The following is an 18,602-nucleotide window of genomic DNA, read 5'->3' on the forward strand; positions in this document are numbered from 1 at the left end:
TACCAATTCATATTAATGAGGCTCAGACCAGAGTTCTCACTATATACCTCTAAGAGGTCAATGGGGAAACCCCAATTGCCCGGAAAGGCACCTTCGAGCAGTCGTTAAAGCAGATAATACTTCCAACTCGAACTAAATCTACGTCCAGCATGCCTCAAGATTCATTCAAGGAAATACACCAGAAAATATAAGAGGATTCCTCACTTAAGAGTAAAGTATTTACCAAGCATTAAAGAGATTTAACCTTTTTAAAAATAAAACTAAAATTAAAAATTAAAAAAAAAAGTCTCAAGAGATTGAGCCACACATCTTAATGCACATACATCAACAGGTCCTTAAAATACAAATTAATCTAAACGATTTTTGGCAAGGTGCCCAGTGGTAAGAAAAAAAAATCCTCTACCTTTTCTTTCATTTCCTTTTTGAGTTTAGCAAACTGACAATTATCAGCACCTTAAACGTAGCAATAATGTGCATACAAGTTAATGACTCATCCACATAACTTAGAAGCATTAATTCCACAAATTGCAACGTCAAATCAAATTAATAGCATCTTCGGAGGATGAAGGGTACAGCACACAGTTGCAATGCAATTTGGGCCTTCCAGACAACAAAAACTCATGCAATGATCATGGCACAAATTACCACTAAGGCATTTCACTGAATATCATCAACCATGGAATACCTTATCTTCAAAAACAAACCTGCATGAGAACAAAGCAGAAACTTGCAAGCGTTCCCTACAATCTTTTGATGGCAAATCCTGGAGCCCAAACCAGATTATTGGAGCCACACTTTGCTAGCTTTAGCTGCAAGAGAATGTATTAGAAGGGAATGTTCTTCTGTTTCTATTATACCAAGTACAACAGTTGCGACAAGTTCTCATACAACCAAAAATTACTTTACAGGTAAGGCAGTGGAGAGAATGAAAATCCACTAGCTTAGTTTCTTACCTTCCAAAGTTTCTATAACCTCATCAGACAGGACAGGAGAACAAAAATCACGCTTTTCACCACCCACAGTAATTTAAAATGAGAGAAAAGGATAAATGACCAAAGAACGAGCAGATAACAAGCAAAGAGAGAAAAAGAAGAAGAAAAAAAGAACCTGAGCAGACCACTTAACTAACTTAAAAATGGTCAGTATCAGTCACAAGTTGAACCTCAACTATCAACTTCTTAGAGACCTGAATCCTCCACCACTAACTGTAGGTTGGCCACCCCTTAGATATATATATACACTCCTTGATCAGGCTGCTCTATTTTAAACTCTGGATACTCTTTTAAGTGAAAACCAAAGTAGCCATAAAATTTCACGATATAATTGGTAACTTCTTGTAGTGGTGAATCAAGTGGCTACTGGCGACAAAGATCTGCTTTCCGCTTTCAATAATTATTGGTCCAATTGATCTGTCCACGTTGTGGCTGTTGATAAACACCTGCCGGGGGAGCGACCATTTCAACAGCTCCAGCGACAGTTTGGGACTGCTGGAGTAGAGGATGAACAGCAGCTGCAGCAACAGTCTGACTTGGGTGATAAATTCCACCAAAGGCACCATGACCAGCTTGCGCAGGTGCAAAGGCCACATGTTGACCCTGAGGTGGGAGTCCGTAGAAGGAACTGGCCTGCATACTGGAAAGGTCCCGCCCAGGAGCTGGTATCCAGACAGCAGAGCCTTCGCTCTGATTAGAAGAAAAAAAAAGTAACACATTAAATACAGATATCAGATCAGCAAAATAAATATAAGATAAATTCAAAATAAATCATAAGATAAATTCACGCCAGCTGACAAGAACTGCATCTAACAAAATCATAATGGGGAATCAGTACCTAACTATAACAGCTGAATCAATCAACTAAACGAATATACCAATAATAAATATTGCTCTCTTAAAGAATCTTTTCTTACAAGACTAGAATTGTGCATTGTCACAGTCAATTTCAAACTATATAAGTGAAATATTTCTTCATCACAAGAAAATGAATAGGCAAAAATTTCATCTCAGAAATTGACCTTCATCCAGTATTACTATATTTCTTTATCAGTGCTGACCAAGAAGCAGGCAGAAAACTTTAGAAACTTTATTGGACTATCAGAAAATGAAGTCATCAATTTCATCACGAAGTTGTTTTGGTGCACTCAGATGTAGCAACACCAGAACCTAGTGACCCAATGTTATTGAAAATCAAAGAACAATATTTTTCCACTAGAGATGTATGCTAATACAGTCCTGTACTTCCGCTGAGGGCGAAGACCTAAAGGTACAACAGATACACATTTATTGAAGTTGTTTCCCTGGCACACCAAATGCAGCAAGCCATAACTAATATCCTGGCATGAGTCTCTTTTCGAAAAGAAAAAAAAATCTTAACTATGATTTCAATGTAAGGTGAGCAGGCTACAAATGTCTCAATATTGCTCATATCAAAATATTCAAATGATAACTAATGTCCTGACAGGTTAAAGAACATTTCTTTTTCTCCAAATAAATTACAAACTATGGTTTCAGCCCAAACTGAAAAGGTGACAAATGTCCCATTACTGCTCTGTATCAACTATTCAAATGCATTGTCATATCAAAATTCGGAAATCTTGCAATTCAGCTTCTAAAGAAGGTGTTCTGATCACTGGCAGTAAGGCAACATATTAACTTGCAAACTGATACATATTCGAGGAGAAAACAGGATTGCATGTGAAAATAATGAGCAATGTAGAGAACAGGCACCTAGAATCATCAAAATCAGTATCAATCACATGAAGTATACATAGAAGCCATAACTGAACAGCTAACTGCCAAGCTGTCATTTCCAGTGGCATGGCAACCTATGCCACCAATCACATAAAAATCATGCATTTTCCAACAATATATCCTATATTTAAATAATAACACGACTAAAGTGCATATCTTCTCTATATGTCTACAAGAAATTTCAAGTGACTCAGATTAGTGATACAGGAAAAGAAAGTTCTTATGCTTTTATGTTTTCCACACTCTGGATTCCTGGTGTTACGTTTTCAGATTATCATGTAGGAGGCAGAAAATTTCTGTACCCTTAAATTAAAATGCAGTAATTGAAAAATTACTCATTTCTATAATTCTACCAAATGCTTTTACAGTTTTACCAGCTATCCAACCATTGGATAAAAATAGGAAAATTAAATTTCACACCCTACACTTCTCATGATTTTTATGGTTCACACTATACCTTTTGATATTTACACTACAGGATCAAAATATATAATAATCCACTTAAGTAAATTTTAAAATATAATAAAAGTATAATATAGTACAATATAGTATAGTATAGTATAAACTGTATTACTCAAGCTTGGCTCAAAATTATTTTTGAGCCTATTTTGAAGATCAAGCCTCAACTCATTTTCGCGCCGAGCTTGATCGAGTCGGCTTCACTATTTTACAGCCCTAGTTGGAGATAGTGAAATACAGAAAACTGAAAGTAGGCATTTTAATAATTCAATATCAGCTATGGTTAAGCACTACAGCTCAAACTAAAGAGAACCTTTTGACAATTTTTTGTATGCAGGGCTGAAGTTGCAAATACTGATAAGTTAGCATTTGAAACAATATTGATGAATATTAGGGTGTTAAATACACTCCCCTAAAATAGCTAACATATTACACCACCTGAAACCATTATTAAAGTAGGTTCAAATTATATTTCATTGAGTGATGACTAATGAGTGATTCTAACCAACAGAAATAAACCATGGTTCCTAATTTCGGCTGATACCCGATTCATTTTGGGTCGGCCGAGACGAGCATCGGTAAGAGAGAAAAAAGGGGAGAGAGAGAGAGAGAGGGAGCAAGAGAGGAAGCAAGAGAGGGAAAGAGGGGGGGAAGAGAGAGAGGGAAAGGGAGAGAAAGAGAGAAAGAGATGGAGCAAGAGAGAGGGAAAAAGGAAAAAAGAGAGGGAAAGAGAGAGAGTTTGTGGGTTGCGGCAATAAGAGGGAGAGAGAAGAGAGGGGGAAGAGGAGAGAGACGTGGAGAAAAAATGAAAATTAAAAAACTATGTTAAAGAGGGAAAGAGGTGGTAGACGGTGAAGAAGAGGAAGAGTTTTTTTAAGGGAGAGAGTTAGTAAGAGAGAGAGAAAGAGAGAGTTAGCCGGAGAGAGTTAATTAGGAAGAGAGTTTGATAAGAAAAAGTAGAGAGAGTTAGTGAGAAAGAGAGTTTGATAAGAGAGAGTTAGTGGGAGAGAGTAAGAATTATTTTTAATTTGTGTGGGAGAGAGAAGAGTGTGAGTAGTAAAAAGGGAGAGAAATAGAAATTGAGAAAATAATATTTACTTTTTAGTTTTTAGACTTTTTATATGAAAATTTTATATTTATATCTTATTATTATTTTTCTAAAAAATTAAGAATTTTTCTGTATTTTAAAAATTATTTTAAAATATAGACCGATACAGACGGCCGATACTACTGATACGTATTGTTTTTTCAGACGGCCGATTTCGATCCCGATACTTGGAACCTTGAAATAAACAAACTTGGTCTCTCAAGATAGCAATAACTAAGATCCTAATATGTTATAAACATCTTCCCCACCTGTACAGTTCAATCAAAGAACAGAAAATGATAAGATGGAAAACAAAAAATTAAATTTAATCAAATCATCTGAAATTTTTTATGGTTATAACTTTCATAGTTTAAATATGAAGTAGAAAAGCTACCTGCTGCCCAGCTATATAGACATTGTTTTCCTTAAACTGTGAAGCACCGATGTCATCATTTCCACCTGTATTTCCACTGGTAGCATCAGCACTAGTAGTGTAACCTGCTGGACTTGAGCTATACGTTCCATAGCCTGTTGGCATTCCAACATGAGTTGGATTACCAGTGTTAGCACCAGGTTTGTATTGAGAAATGGAGTATTTGACGGGGTTGGCTGCTGCTGCAGCTCCAGGAGAGTATATGCTTCCACTTGGGGGTTGTTGGGGAAATGCAGTATTGCTTAAGAAATGGTGAAGAGTAGGAGGTGGAACATAGAAGGGTGAAAAATATTGATTGTATGGAATGTAGTTGGGAGGATAATGAGATATATGTACACCAGCAGGCTGCCGAAAGAAAGGAACTGGTTGCTGTGGAATAGCAATAGAACTTTGTAGAACGCCAGCAGCTTGGGTGGCAAGAGGAGTTGCCCCAGACGAAGATAGAACCACTGAGTTCCCACTCTAGCACCACATAAATAACGGGATCAGTAATATAACAAGAAGGCAAACCCAAAGGGTCAGACAGGGTAAAAATAAATAAAAAGAAAAAAGAAAAAAGGTACTTATATGCAACAAGAAATTATCATGCAGCAAACCTTTACAGAAGAAATATTTCACAATAGATTTTATAGCAAAAGGTAGGAAAAGAACATTTCAGCCTCAACATGCTTAAATACAATTATACAAATAGAAGTTTTTCCCATATTATAACCGTAAGATAGAATTGCTTAATAAAAGAGCAACCTAAGAAAATCTAAAATGCCAAAGTCCTATCATATATCATAATATAAGCATATGGAGTTGGCTGATGAAACAAAACAAAAGCAGATTTTAATTGATGGATAAACTTATCACGGTTGCATGTGAAAAGAAGAAAATTGGAAGATAACCTTATAAACAATCAGATGGTTCAGTTGGGTATTAAGAGTTAGTATACAAACCTCTTGAGCAGCCTGACCAGTCTGAGCAGGCAGGACAGCAATGTTCCCATTGTACTTATTAGAAGCTCCAGGTGCAACAAAAGGAGAGAAACGGCCATCAGTATCAGTAGTTGGTCGATAGAATTGGCTATAATAGTTTGTGGACATATCAAATGGTTGCTGGACCTGCATAACAGAACAGCATAGTGCCATATCTTCAGTGGAATGAGATAAAATAGAAAGTGAGAACAAAAGGAAGGTTCACCTACTCCAAACATAACATGACACCCTTTAATCTAATAATTAAAGTAAATGGAAACCACCTGCAGAACAAAAAAGGGTAGAGGCGTGCAGAGGCTAGTTATGTCAAAATAATAACAGATAAGTGAACATTTAGATGATCATGGCACATGAGTTTGGCAAATATCTACGATATATAAAGACTGTTCTCTAAGTTCGAAGATAGGAACAATAAGATGCACAAAGAACCACAAAACTAAAGGTATACCATATAGTTCGGTAAGCGACTGGTATCACGTGTCTGAGATTCGGAAGTTTCAAAGGGAGCAAATTGATTTCCAAGCATATGGGGCATTAATCCAAATGTTGAATAAGAAGGTACAGTTGGAACAACCGAGTATTGGGGACCTTCTGGAGCCAAAGCAGCTTCTTCTTTTAATTGATCAGATTCTGCAGTCTCAGGGATGTTAGAGGACTTCTCCACCTCCCTGGATGAAAAATTTTCACTCATTTTCATAGATGAATGCTGATGATCTAAGTTATCTGCTTCCTGTACGGTAGAGGATGCATTCTGAATGCTGCACATGAATATTAAGAAAAAAAGAAATAAGGACAAATAAGCACACTACAATATATGGCATATAAAAGAATTGTAAGGTATGCCATCTACAAGATACAATAAATAAATAATCTTCTTAGCAATTGTAATAGCCATGAGAGGATGTCTATGTGTGTCTCTTGTCTGTGAGTGTCAGTACATGGAAATTTTCAATGGATAACAATGTTTTCTGAATACAAAGTACATGTCAATAACAGCAAATGCATCCTCACTTATATCCCTAACTTATATCAAGAAAAACATCCAAGTGCTAGAACATAAAAATTTAGAACTGAACAATTGTCTAGATGAAATAAGTGGGATCAAAAAATCTGACCTTGATGAAGGCTCCTCAACTGTTTCGTCAATCCCCTGAGATGACTCGGAGTCAGATGGCGCCGAGCTCTTCTCACTGGCCGGGCCACTGGCAAAACCAGTGGTCAGTTCAAAACTGGCATCGAAGCTCCCAAAACTCAGACCACATCTTTCAGATTCTGGGACCTGAAGGTGGTCCGGAATGATGACATGTTGTCTGTCAGAAAACTGCAACTCGTCAAGCTTTTTCTCCACTTTTGAAATAGTTTCCTCAGTAGTCATGGAGCTTGATGCTGATAGTGACTGAGTAACACCTTCAGCAGCTATAGGTACAACATCGGAAGTACCAGAAATACCAGATGCTTGAGCAGGAGCTACATTTGTTGATTTTGGTTTCCACTCTTTGTTAGGACCAACTCCTGAATGAAATCAACATGCAATCACTTACATTTGGAATAAACCTCATATTTGAAAATAAAGAACGGCATAAATTTGTAAATAAACAGTAAGCAGAAAGATAATGCAATCTTAGTATAATAATGAAAACAAAAAAGAAAGCAAAACTTGAAAACTCGGATTGCGTTTTCAAGGGCAGACTTGTGAAATTTCTGGCTTCCCAATTTTCATAGTTTTGGATATCAGACTGATTATCAGAGTTTTATTCAAGAAAACAAAAAAAAATCCGAATAAATGAGAAAAATAAAAAATAGATAATAGATAATAGAAGAACCTTAATGAGATATCATTTTACAATTCAGATCACAATTTCTTGCCTAGGTTACCTGTTTGTGTTGTTCCTATATGTATACGCTTAGTCAGGCTTTAATTGAAGTGCAATACTGCAATGACAAACTAATATCCTATTAACTTCAGAAGGGTATAGTACTAAGAAACTCCAAGATACTTAGGAGACTTGCATGTTAATAACAGTAGTATTTGTGGCTATGCTCACATTCCATTTCATATTATTGTAGATTACAATTTCCAGTTTCGGTTCCCTATCTGTGTTGTTTGGTTGTTCCTATAGGTTATATGTCTAGCATGCTTTAAACGGAGTGCAAGCACAGAAAAAGTACCATAATAATTTCAGAAGGTTAAAATATGAAGCAATACACAAAACTCAAAGACTTGTATGTTACCAAAAGTACTACATTAAAAGACAATCCATGATTAGAAGATCATATTGAGGAAATTTTAAAGACAAGTATAATCCTGCAGATGACCAGAACTTGACATGTTAACTGAAACAGTTTGCTCTGTACTACCAACTGCAGTACAAATGCCAATTGGTTGGGACATGATGGTAAGAATGATATGCTGATCCATTCCAGATCAAGACAAAGTTTACTAGGAACTCCATGTAATGACTTTTTCTCATTAAACTCAGCTTTGAAGTTTTTGTGAGAGAGCAAATTCTCTAAGAGAAACTGAGAAGCAGAACATTCCACAAATCATGGGAATAAACATAGCACAGTTCCATGAGAGAGAGTCAGGATTCTCAACTTCAATCAAACATGATTATGCATTGTCCAACCAGATCCAGGGATCAAAAGATTTGAGGTATAATAAATGTTTCAATTACACCTGTGCTTCATTTTCTAACCTTTTAAAGTGCATAGAATTACATCAATTGAAAAACTCCAAACTGATTTCTTTTATCGTAGATTAAGTAAAGCAACAAAACATACTGTCTTAATATCTTTCAATAGACACCACATTATAGTATTATACTGATAGTCCAGTATGGCATGATGTGCACGGCAGATAAACAAAAATAAATGCTGTTAAGCACAGATATGGATACATTTAATGTATGACCATAAAATATTTAAATAATATATATTATATTTCATATCAAATATGAAATCAAAGCATTTCTACATTAAACTTCAATTACAAAAGATTATTTACTACAAGATATATCTAACTGACTAGTACTTTATTAAAGAAAAATCAAACTGACTAGTCAAAGTGCTAATATGACCTCTCACTGCAAAACTGATGTCAAATATTGAATATTCTTTCCTCCTCAGATTATGAAGATCCTACTAAAAACTGATAGCATATAATATATGTGGTGTGCAAAACGGCATTTGATGGAGTTATTAGCATAGGCTGCAGCAGATTTGAGAATTGCCATACACAACATTTCATCAATGATAACAGCCCTCAACAGATTTGAGAGACAAAAGGAAAGGAGAGGGAGAAGAGGAGAGAAATGTTGCAATACAAGAAAAGAGAGTATACGAGGAAGGAAGCACAACCAACAGGTATAGAGGAAGGATGATCGTAGCCGTGGTTCACTGATCCTCCATTCATTTAGGGCACAAAACCTATCCAGTGGGATTTGGGAACTATTATATGTAGTGAGCGGGTTTTATGGTTCAACTTTTGACCCAAAATTGGCCCATTATCAATAAACTTGAAGCCTCACATATATCCTCTCATATCAGCCCCATATCCCAAATGTATCCAATTAATTTTTTATTTTTTAAAAAAAATTAGGATATTTCTACCACGTATTTGATACGTACTGGGGCCGTATCCATGTTTCATAATGTAAATGTCAATAAGTGGTTCGCCTTTATTTTTATGCATGTCTCTGACTAAATTTGTGTTCTTATCCAGTTATCCCTCCACTCAAATAATCCTGTATTTATCTCTGAAATCTATGACTGTTAGATTTTGACATCAGCAGCATACTGAGTAACATAGTCCATTTCTTCATATATATGTATAAAGCACTTATGCCATGAAGACCTAGCCTACAACTCCTCTTGTTTCCATCAAATAGTTACCAATAACTCATTGGACTATCAAGACTCTTTTCTCCTTTTGTCTTCTGTCAACAAACTCCTCTTTTATAAAATCTGGAGCCAGCTCTTCTTTTCCATCTTCCTGTCAATTTTCGTATCCTCCCAATAACTTTGGAAGTTCTCTTTCCTTTTTCCAGTTCCTCCATTAAACAAATTTCTGAGCAATTGTAACAGATTTATTCCTCAAGTTCAAGTTCACCTATAACAGAGGTGAGGCAAGGTAAGAAGGCCGCTTTTAAATCTCTTTCTAACCTTAACAAGTTGATAGAGCTAGGGAGTGGTCTCTACTCTGTACTTATTCTCCTCCTAGTCCATCTTATGTTACCCCTTTTGCATCATTACACTTCCAAACCATCCCCAGCCGTGTTCATAGCTCTAACAGTAAAGAAAAGGCATACAAGGATCCATAGCTCCACTTCACAGTCCTGTCATTTATGCTACGCTGCATTCCAGCTCCCAATACATTGGACCTTTGCTTTTCTCAGCAAGAGAAGTAGCAACTAGTGACCACATGAAATCATGGAATGCAAATTTTAACCATGGCAATTTTCAAGCTATTCATAGCAAATATGTTATATTGACCAATTTCTTGTTTCATATGCCATCTAGGGCTGTCAAAATAAACGAGTTGCTCACTTGCTCGTGTTCGGCTTGGGCTCGGCTCGGTTGTGGCTCAGCCAAGCCTAAATAAAAAATAGAGCTCAAAATTTGATTTCGAACAGAGCATGAGCCAAAGCCGCCTCGCTCAAGCTCAGCTCGATAACCTCGAAATTATATATATATATATATATTAATATACTCTTTTACTCTCTATTCGACACTTGGCTAAAAGGACAAAACCTTTTTAAATCTCCTTTTGACACATGGCTAAGAGTACAAAACCCTCGTAAATGCTTATTCTTTCTTTTCTATTGATATGACCGACCTAGTCTTCATATTATTTTTTTGAGCCACCATTGCACCTCTCCCATCAATCACTAATTCTCATTTCCCAAACACCACTAACTCCTCAAATAACCAATTGTTCCAAAAAATTGAATAAATAATATTTTTCTTCTTCCTTTTGGTGGTGACCGATTGTCTTCCTCCTCTATCGACATCCTCTTCCATCGACAAATGTTGTCGTCGCCTCCTCCTCCGACGGCCTCCTCCATTGGAAAGCAGCCACTCCCTCCTCCGTCGACCTCCTCTTCAGCAAGATGCCTCCTCCTGTTGGCCTTTTCTGTCAGCCTCCTCCGGCAAGCTGCCTCCTCCGTCAGCCTTCTCCTCCTCCTTCAGCAAGCCGCCTCCTCCTCCATCGGTCTTCTCTTCCTCCGGCAAGCCACCGTCCCCGCCTCTGCCGCCTCATCCTCTAACCAAGCTCAGGCTCAACGTAGGCTCGGCTCGGGCTCGGGCTCGGTCTAGCTCGGCTCGCCTCAACGCGAGCCGAACCTAAACATCAAATTACGGCTCAAAGCTAATTTCTAGCCGAGCCTGGGCTAGAGTCGACTCGCTCAGGCTCGGCACCCATAATACTATCTTATTATTACCCTTTTCAAATCGCTATGCTTTCATTCTCTCCTACTTTACCTTCAGATAAAACCTTATGATAGATGTCTAGAGCTTTTCCAATGAACACTACAAGAGAGACTATACCACAAGGCTTAGAGATACTAAATGTAAGTATTAAAAATTTAAAAGAAGTACACAATGTTAGCTCTATATGCCTACTCGAATAAAGGGATGGATCTAAGAATACAGGTAAGAACCTTTTTGTGAACCACTTAATTGTTGTGATCGACTGCTGTAACTAGAAGAGGGTCTACTCCCAGAAGGTCGACCATGTGAAGATGAACCAGCAGCTTGGGATGTATCTGGAGAGTTGATACACATCAGATCCATGAACTATCCATTTATATATTGTAACGGACAAAAAATACTTGGTTCCAGAAATTACCTTTAATAAGAGATGACAGCTCAGAACCTGTTATATCACGAGAAACCACTTTGTTGAAAGTCATTTCACCAACTGTTCGCTGACTCCCTACAGCACGTTTGATAGCACTGGGGCTACGTGCATCAAGAGATAGCACTAGCACTGGATCTGAGGCCGAAGCATAAACCCCAGAAACAGATAACACTGAACCTTTTGGTGGGAGAACTGTGTCTGGACCTGATCCAGGTGCTAATTGTCCACAAGAAGAAACAATTTTGGCATCAACAGGAACAGATGAGGCAGAACTTGTCTTATTACTTTCAGAAATAGAACTTTCTTCCACTGAAATAGTACCGTCAAATCCAGAAACATGAGGTGCGCTTCCCTGAGATACAGGTGGATGATTGGGATTGGCAGGACCATTGGCCAGGCCATCTGCAGAGCTGAAAAGCACAAGGAGAAGTACAAATTCAGTAGTGCTTGCGTCTTGAAAAGATGTAGACGAGATGATTATGTACATTAGGACACCAACTGTCTGCATGATTTCACTGTTGGTGGCCTGCCCAATTGTCCTGATGCATGACTATATTTAAGACCCTAATATAGATGGTGTTAAAACAAGAAGCCTAAAATCAGCTATATGCAGCCAGTTATTGAGAAAACAGGTGACATGGTTTTCCAAATTATGGATCTTGAATAAATGAAAGATGCAACTATGTTCGTCACTTAAACCAGTATGATTATCATATTTCCCCAGCAAAACAACGTGACAAGAAAATAGAGTAGAAATCTATAGAATATATAACTTCATTAACAATTTGTTACCCCTAGAACAAAATAGGTACCTTGATACCGAGATTGATGATTTGTTCTCGGTGTCTAGAGAGATGGGTGGAGAAGATGTACTGCCTTTGTCTGTTCTCTGATTCACTCCATTCTCCTTTCCAGATAATATATTTCTCCCACCAACATCTGATAGAAGTGTCAACACATTCCATTTAAATCTCATAACACAGCAAAACCTGTAGAAACTAGAAAGTAACCTGTGGCACATGATAGTACGATACAAATTCTAATACACCAAACAATGCCTTGAACATCATAAAGTGCAACACAAGATTGCGCAAGACAATATGGAACACTGATAAACTACAAATATTTCAAAGTGATAAATTCCAAGGAAGAAGAAGCACACAGATTGTAATATATAGACTTCTAAACTGCAAAATAATTCCTTGCAATATCCTCTCAACTCATCATCCAACACTTCCCCGAGCACCAAGCTAGATCACAAATGAGAAGGTTCCAGAACAACTGATAGGTTTTTATGACTGGCTGCCAACCTAGTTCAAATCTCTGCAAACTGGTGTCATATCTGGGGAAAGGACTTTCCTACAAATACAAGTGATGACGACCAATCTACAATTCCTGATGCAGTTTGGCAACATGCAACCCAGAAGGAGCAATTTAAATCAATCAAAAAAAAAAATTTCTAGACATGGGAAGTGGAAACACTCTAGACAAGGGAGAAAGATGACAACCTCACAATTAGGGATTTGACTTTATAACTATTGTACACTGACGAAGACAGATTCTAAATCAAAATTCATCATTTTTCTCCCTCTAAACCTGCCAAAATGCCATATAATTAAAATATATTGGTTCGTAAAAGAACATTTAAAATAGACAAATAACATAAGTATTAGTACACAAAAATGCATAAGGAACTTTAAATGCTAAGTCATGACCCAGAACTGCAGGAGAAGTCCATGCTCATAATAGTCACACATAGATGAAACTCAAAATTCACATAGTAGAAAATGTACATACCATTAGCAAAGTTGCGTGAAGAATAGATTCCGCGACCACCCCTTCCTCCTCGCCCCTGCAAACCCGGCCTCCACCTAGAATCAGCAGATTCTTTATTGCTCTGTTAGGCACAGAAAGAACATTATTGAATCACCTGAGCCAATTGCAATTAATAGAAATGTCCTAGAAAAAGTTTGACACTCTGCTTACAGCACAGAAACAAAAAAGCTTGACACTCTGCTTACAGCACAGAAACAAAAGTATATCTCTAACAAAATCACCAGTAAATCTCTAAGCAACAGTGTGTAATTTAACAAAACAAGCTTTCAGCAAATGAAAATGTGGAGCCTGAAACAACAAATTGACAACTACACAGAACATCCTTCAGGAAGAAAAAACAAATGTAAAACAAAAGCAATCATATATAGGTCAGGAACAAATTTCCCGCATACACACATAAAACACAAATATATAGACATACATGATACACCCTACACTCTCAAGAATGTTCATCCAAAGAAAAATTCAACAACAAACCACATAAATTGGAAGAACTAATTACTGATTAAAAAGAATCTAAACATCTCTCAATAATGACAATATATCGACATTAGTGGACAATAAAACAAGATAGCATCTTATCTTAAACTCTTAACCATTCAAAAAGGATGATCGTACTGTAACACTGAAGCTACAGATTAAGGTTATAATGCTAAAGACTGACATTAATTTTCGAATGACGACTACCAACCAACTATCAAGAATTTGATCAATACAAGACGATATGCTATATCCAACTTTTGCCGACTCTTAACTAAAACTTCAACAGAGTCATAGGAGTAGCTTTTCCTTTTCATTTGTGAGCTTGACAAAATTAAAGAGTTATACATGGCACTTCACAGCAATTTAATTTCTGACATTCTCCATCTTCCTTTGGAAGCAAATAGGCCCAAGATGACGCTGGAAGTTCTATGGAAAGAAGATAACTGTCGACGACATGACGAGATACAAGGACACCACTCCAGATGAACCCATGAGATATAGAATGACTCCTTGTTTGCCATTCAAAGATGATGACAAAGAGATACAGACCAAAGGGAGATCACAGGAAGAAACACACATGAGATCAAGCAAAATTTTCCGAGCACACTAGGGTTTTCATAAAAGGGAATAAATTATAACTTAACTTTTCGGACACAGGCTTAGAAGACTAAATATAGACTAACTGAAGACTGAAAATACTAATTGACAAAAAGACACTCATTCTATTTATGGAAAGTTTTCACCCGGCTTCATAATATCCTAATTTAACCCAACTTAAACACACTGGAACAAATGGAATCGTTTCAAGTTTTACATTGAAAGATATAATCAAAATAAAACTTCCCTAAAATGCTAAAATTGCTAATTTCAAGGCCTAACCGTTGGAATTTGGTTGAAATCCACTTTGGGCCATAACAACATTTGGTTGTGACGAGTTTTAATCAGAATCACGTCTTTCTTTGGAATAAGAAATCTCGTTCAATTCTGATCTCGATCTCGTGAAAATCTTTTTTCTATTCGAATCCAATCTCTTTCCTTTTCAAACATGATATTTGATTTTTGATCCTTATCTCTTGAATAGATCGGTGAATAAGATTTCAATCATGGATCTTTTGAGTACATCCAATTAACCTTCTTTCTTTCCACACCACAAGTGCTACTAGAGAACCCTTATCGGTGGTAATGTGTTAGCTACTCAGCTATGTACCGTGCTCTTGAATTTTATATCTTTAATTTAAATGGATTGTTGGATTCATACACGCAACTAGTTCAGCACCTATCTATGACCAGCCCTACATTTATGGGATCTAAAAGTGTGTTGAGGAACTAAAATAAATGGTCAATTGTTGATAAAAAAATTATTCTTCTGGACCAAAAAGAAAATGACTTCAGTTGTAGTAATGTTCGACAAGAATGAATCTAAGATTGTGTAACACCTTTTCAACATAAAAAATCAAACAAGTTACAGTGCCTAACAAACTAATACCACTACTCTAGTGCTAGCATATTATAGCTTTCACAAGGTATGTTTGAATGCTTCATTAGCTTTTTATAATTTGTCCCTCATGCTCATTGCTTAGAGAATTTAAGTTATTGCACTAGGATGCTTGTTTTTCTTGCTTAGAGTGCCAAATTAACACCTGAAATCCAATCTACAGCATTATCCAGTCCAAGCAAACATTGCAGCAACATTCAGCATAGACAATAAAAATAGTTTATCTCATTAATAAAAGAATGTCAGCTAGATTTTAAAGCATGTTTGCTCCCAAAGAAAAAGGATTCAGTTCATAACCTAATTCTCTATGACTAATGCAATCAACTGAGATATTGTTGTAGTTCAAAACAAAAACCTGTCCATCTATCTAACAAGAGTAGAAGACTACAGAAAATCAATCAAAAAAAAAAAAAAAAAAAAAATTGTGTCATTGTCCCCTTCTTGAAATAGTAATTTAAATCAAGCACAACAAAATGTTAGGAAAATAAGAAAATGCAAATGTGAAAGACTGAATTTGAGTACCTTACATTACATATATATAGTCTTCATGTTTCTTTTCCTCTCCATTTTCTTTCTTTGCAAGGACATCGTTACAATTTACCACGTATCAAGAACTAGACCTTCCACTATCTGTAAAAGGCAACAGCCTTACCTATCATCCTATAATTTCTAAAACATTAAGTTAAACGAAAAACTAGCAATAAAGCCTTTCAAATCTTGCAACATTGCCCATGTTTAAAAGAGGTCTATGAGATTCCACTCTTCAAAAGATAGCATCTCTTAGACCTCATGCCTTCAGTTTAAGGAAGGATAGGGCCCAAATCTCACCCTTCAAGTAAAAGACACAGACACGTAATCTTTGTAACTCAGTAAGATCTTAAAATCTTTGACCGCTATAATCCCACACACCATGTTATCCAATGATCTCACAGTGATTCTTAAAAGTGTGCTTCCAGAAACGTACACAAAAGAGACTCAAAAATAGATGGCAGTATGGCACAACCAATATATTATATACTATGAAATCCTTTACACCCCATTTTTCAGTTATTGCCTGAAGCATACAAGTACAGAACCATATCAATGTCCGTGATTTACTAGATTGGACTTTGTGCTTTGCCACATGATATCGTATACTTCCAATAAAATGCACAACAGAGACCCTTTAGATAAATCATTGCCTTAATTTCAAAAGACTTTTGATCAGGCTTAGCACACTCCTGCAAATGTCACGTGCACATATGATCTCCGTTCTATCAACAATTCAACATATACGAATACAAAACATATGAGGAATATAAAGAAGACATTTAAAATTAAAATTTAGATTATTCTCAAGTTATGCACAGTACTTTCTCACATCAAATGCATATACAAACTATTACTTGCAAGAAGCTAACGATGTGTACCTTAATTGCCATCTAAAGTGAGAAGAACAGCAAAGATATATATATATATATATATATAGAGAGAGAGAGAGAGAGAGAGAGAGAGAGAGGTTTCACCTCCTTTTTCTTGTCCCGCTTCCTTTTGACCTCGTGGAATGTATCTGAATAAACATACACTTGTTATATACTAGCTATATCAGAATTTTTCTCCAATAATCATATATAACAAATATGCCCATTTCTACATATAAAAAGGTCAAATAATAAAGAGATCGATGAGAAAAATAACAGGCTAACCACACAAATTAGAATGCTTTTCTCCAATAATCATATATAGCAGATATGCACATTTCTACAAACAAAAAGGCCAAATAATAAAGAGATTGAGCGAGAAAAATAAGAGGCAAACCACACATAATAGAATGCCCTATCACTACGTCAATCTCAAATATCTCAATCCACTATGAACTGAACAGTTTATTCCACTAGTCAGTGATCCTTTTGGATTGTTGGAAACCTCGACCTACTTTAAGACCTCGAAGCTTACTTACTTTGACTTCATAAATAATGCTAGCGCTCTCAGCCTCTCAGGGAGTGCCAGTGCTTGTAAATAAATGCCTACAATTAAATCCATCGAGCATTATATAACTAATTAATATCAACCTTCAAGCGGACTGCAGAGATATAATCATTGAACAACTCCAAGCAAGCACACCACAATTATAAAACCCTAGAATCACCTTCCATGAAGCGAGGGTGACCAGATCGGCAGTTGAAATATGAAATACAAGAAAAGTACAACAGAATAAAAACAAAAATGGAGAGAAATATAGAATACAACTGCAAAAACGATCCATCCTCTTCCAACATCTAAAAGTCTACTTCTTTTCCATTCCAGATACATGTATCTGAACCTACTGAGACGAAGGGAAGAAAACCCATCACGCCTAATACACGAATCACCTCAAAGAACTGAAGGACATGAGCAGATGCGCTCAGTGACTACAGGACCAAAAAACCCAAGACGGTATAGCTCGATTCGTGCGACAGACACCATTTCCCAACCAACCAACGAAAAGCCACATCCGAATCAACCCCATAAACGAGTAAATCGAGTCGGAAGCAGCCAAATAGGTACACTGTGGGGGATAGAGAAGGGAGGAGAGAGGAAGAGGACCTTGGAGAAGAAGCTTCTGGGCGGTCTCGTTGGGATCCATGGAGCACTCCTTGAGCATTGCGTAAATCTCCTCGTCGCTGTGGTTGCCGGCAATCTCCTTGATGTTTTGGATCGTCTTGCGCACCCCGGCCGGGATCGAAACCCTAAATCCGCCACTACCCTTGGACGCCATGAGCGAGAGAGCGCGGCGATAGACCAGAGAGAGGAGAGAGGAAGAGAGCGGTGATGTTTATAAGAAAGGAGAAGGGAGGGGGGAATTGGGAAAGAGAGGAAGAGGGGAGAAAGATTTGGGGGGTTTTGAGAGAGGAGGACAGAGCGAAGGAGTAGAGAAATGAAATATTAAAAAATAAAATAAAATAAAAAAGAATACTTGAGACAATAACAGGAGAGGGTTAGGGCTTCTTAGGTTTTTCCTACACAAAAAAATAATAATAATAAATAAATAAATAAAAATCTCAATTTTATGAGACATTTGAGATAAAATAAAAAGGAGATTTGAGACAATGGCATGGAAGATTGGGGCTTCCTTTTTAAGTTCTTTTTTTCCCTCTCCTAGGGATGCTTGGATTATGTCTGACTTGGCTCGATCTAAAAATTTATTGGGCCCGAATTTGAAAGAGAATTTTTCTTAGCCTAGTCTCCAACTAGTTTTTGATT

The 18,602-nt window shown here is 36.9% G+C and overlaps 1 protein-coding gene across 2 annotated transcripts; it reads right to left on the reverse strand.

Moving 5' to 3' along the window:
* Positions 1-824: 824 nt before the first annotated feature.
* LOC140794857 (GBF-interacting protein 1-like) lies at positions 825-18,310 on the reverse strand. Of its 2 annotated transcripts, XM_073147114.1 has the most exons (12): positions 17,946-18,293; positions 16,886-16,929; positions 13,364-13,463; positions 12,379-12,505; positions 11,888-11,976; positions 11,555-11,782; positions 11,367-11,471; positions 6,825-7,221; positions 6,158-6,467; positions 5,671-5,835; positions 4,691-5,191; positions 825-1,682 (listed from the first exon to the last, which is right to left on the reverse strand). In XM_073147114.1, exons 1-12 carry the CDS (start codon positions 18,115-18,117, stop codon positions 1,386-1,388), a joined length of 2,535 nt encoding a protein of 844 aa, XP_073003215.1. In that variant the 5' UTR covers positions 18,118-18,293; the 3' UTR covers positions 825-1,385. The 2 variants fall into 2 exon arrangements, with proteins under 2 accessions (XP_073003215.1, XP_073003214.1); XM_073147113.1 differs by having other exon boundaries at positions 11,555-11,976; positions 17,946-18,310.
* Positions 18,311-18,602: the final 292 nt, after the last annotated feature.

This window comes from Typha latifolia, chromosome 9, assembly GCF_019914945.1.
Source record: "Typha latifolia isolate L0001 chromosome 9, TyphaL0001v2, whole genome shotgun sequence".
Lineage (NCBI taxonomy): Eukaryota > Viridiplantae > Streptophyta > Magnoliopsida > Poales > Typhaceae > Typha > Typha latifolia.

Bases quoted from the DNA above. Each gene is read 5' to 3' on its own strand.
- LOC140794857 (XM_073147113.1), bottom strand. From the start codon at position 18,117: ATGGCGTCCAAGGGTAGTGGCGGATTTAGGGTTTCGATCCCGGCCGGG. The intron at 11,472-11,554 runs GTAATTTCTGGA...TCAACTCTCCAG, and splicing joins GCTGTCATCTCTTATTAAAG to ATACATCCCAAGCTGCTGGT. The intron at 5,836-6,157 runs GTATACCTTTAG...TCTGTTATGCAG, and splicing joins GTCGCTTACCGAACTATATG to GTCCAGCAACCATTTGATAT.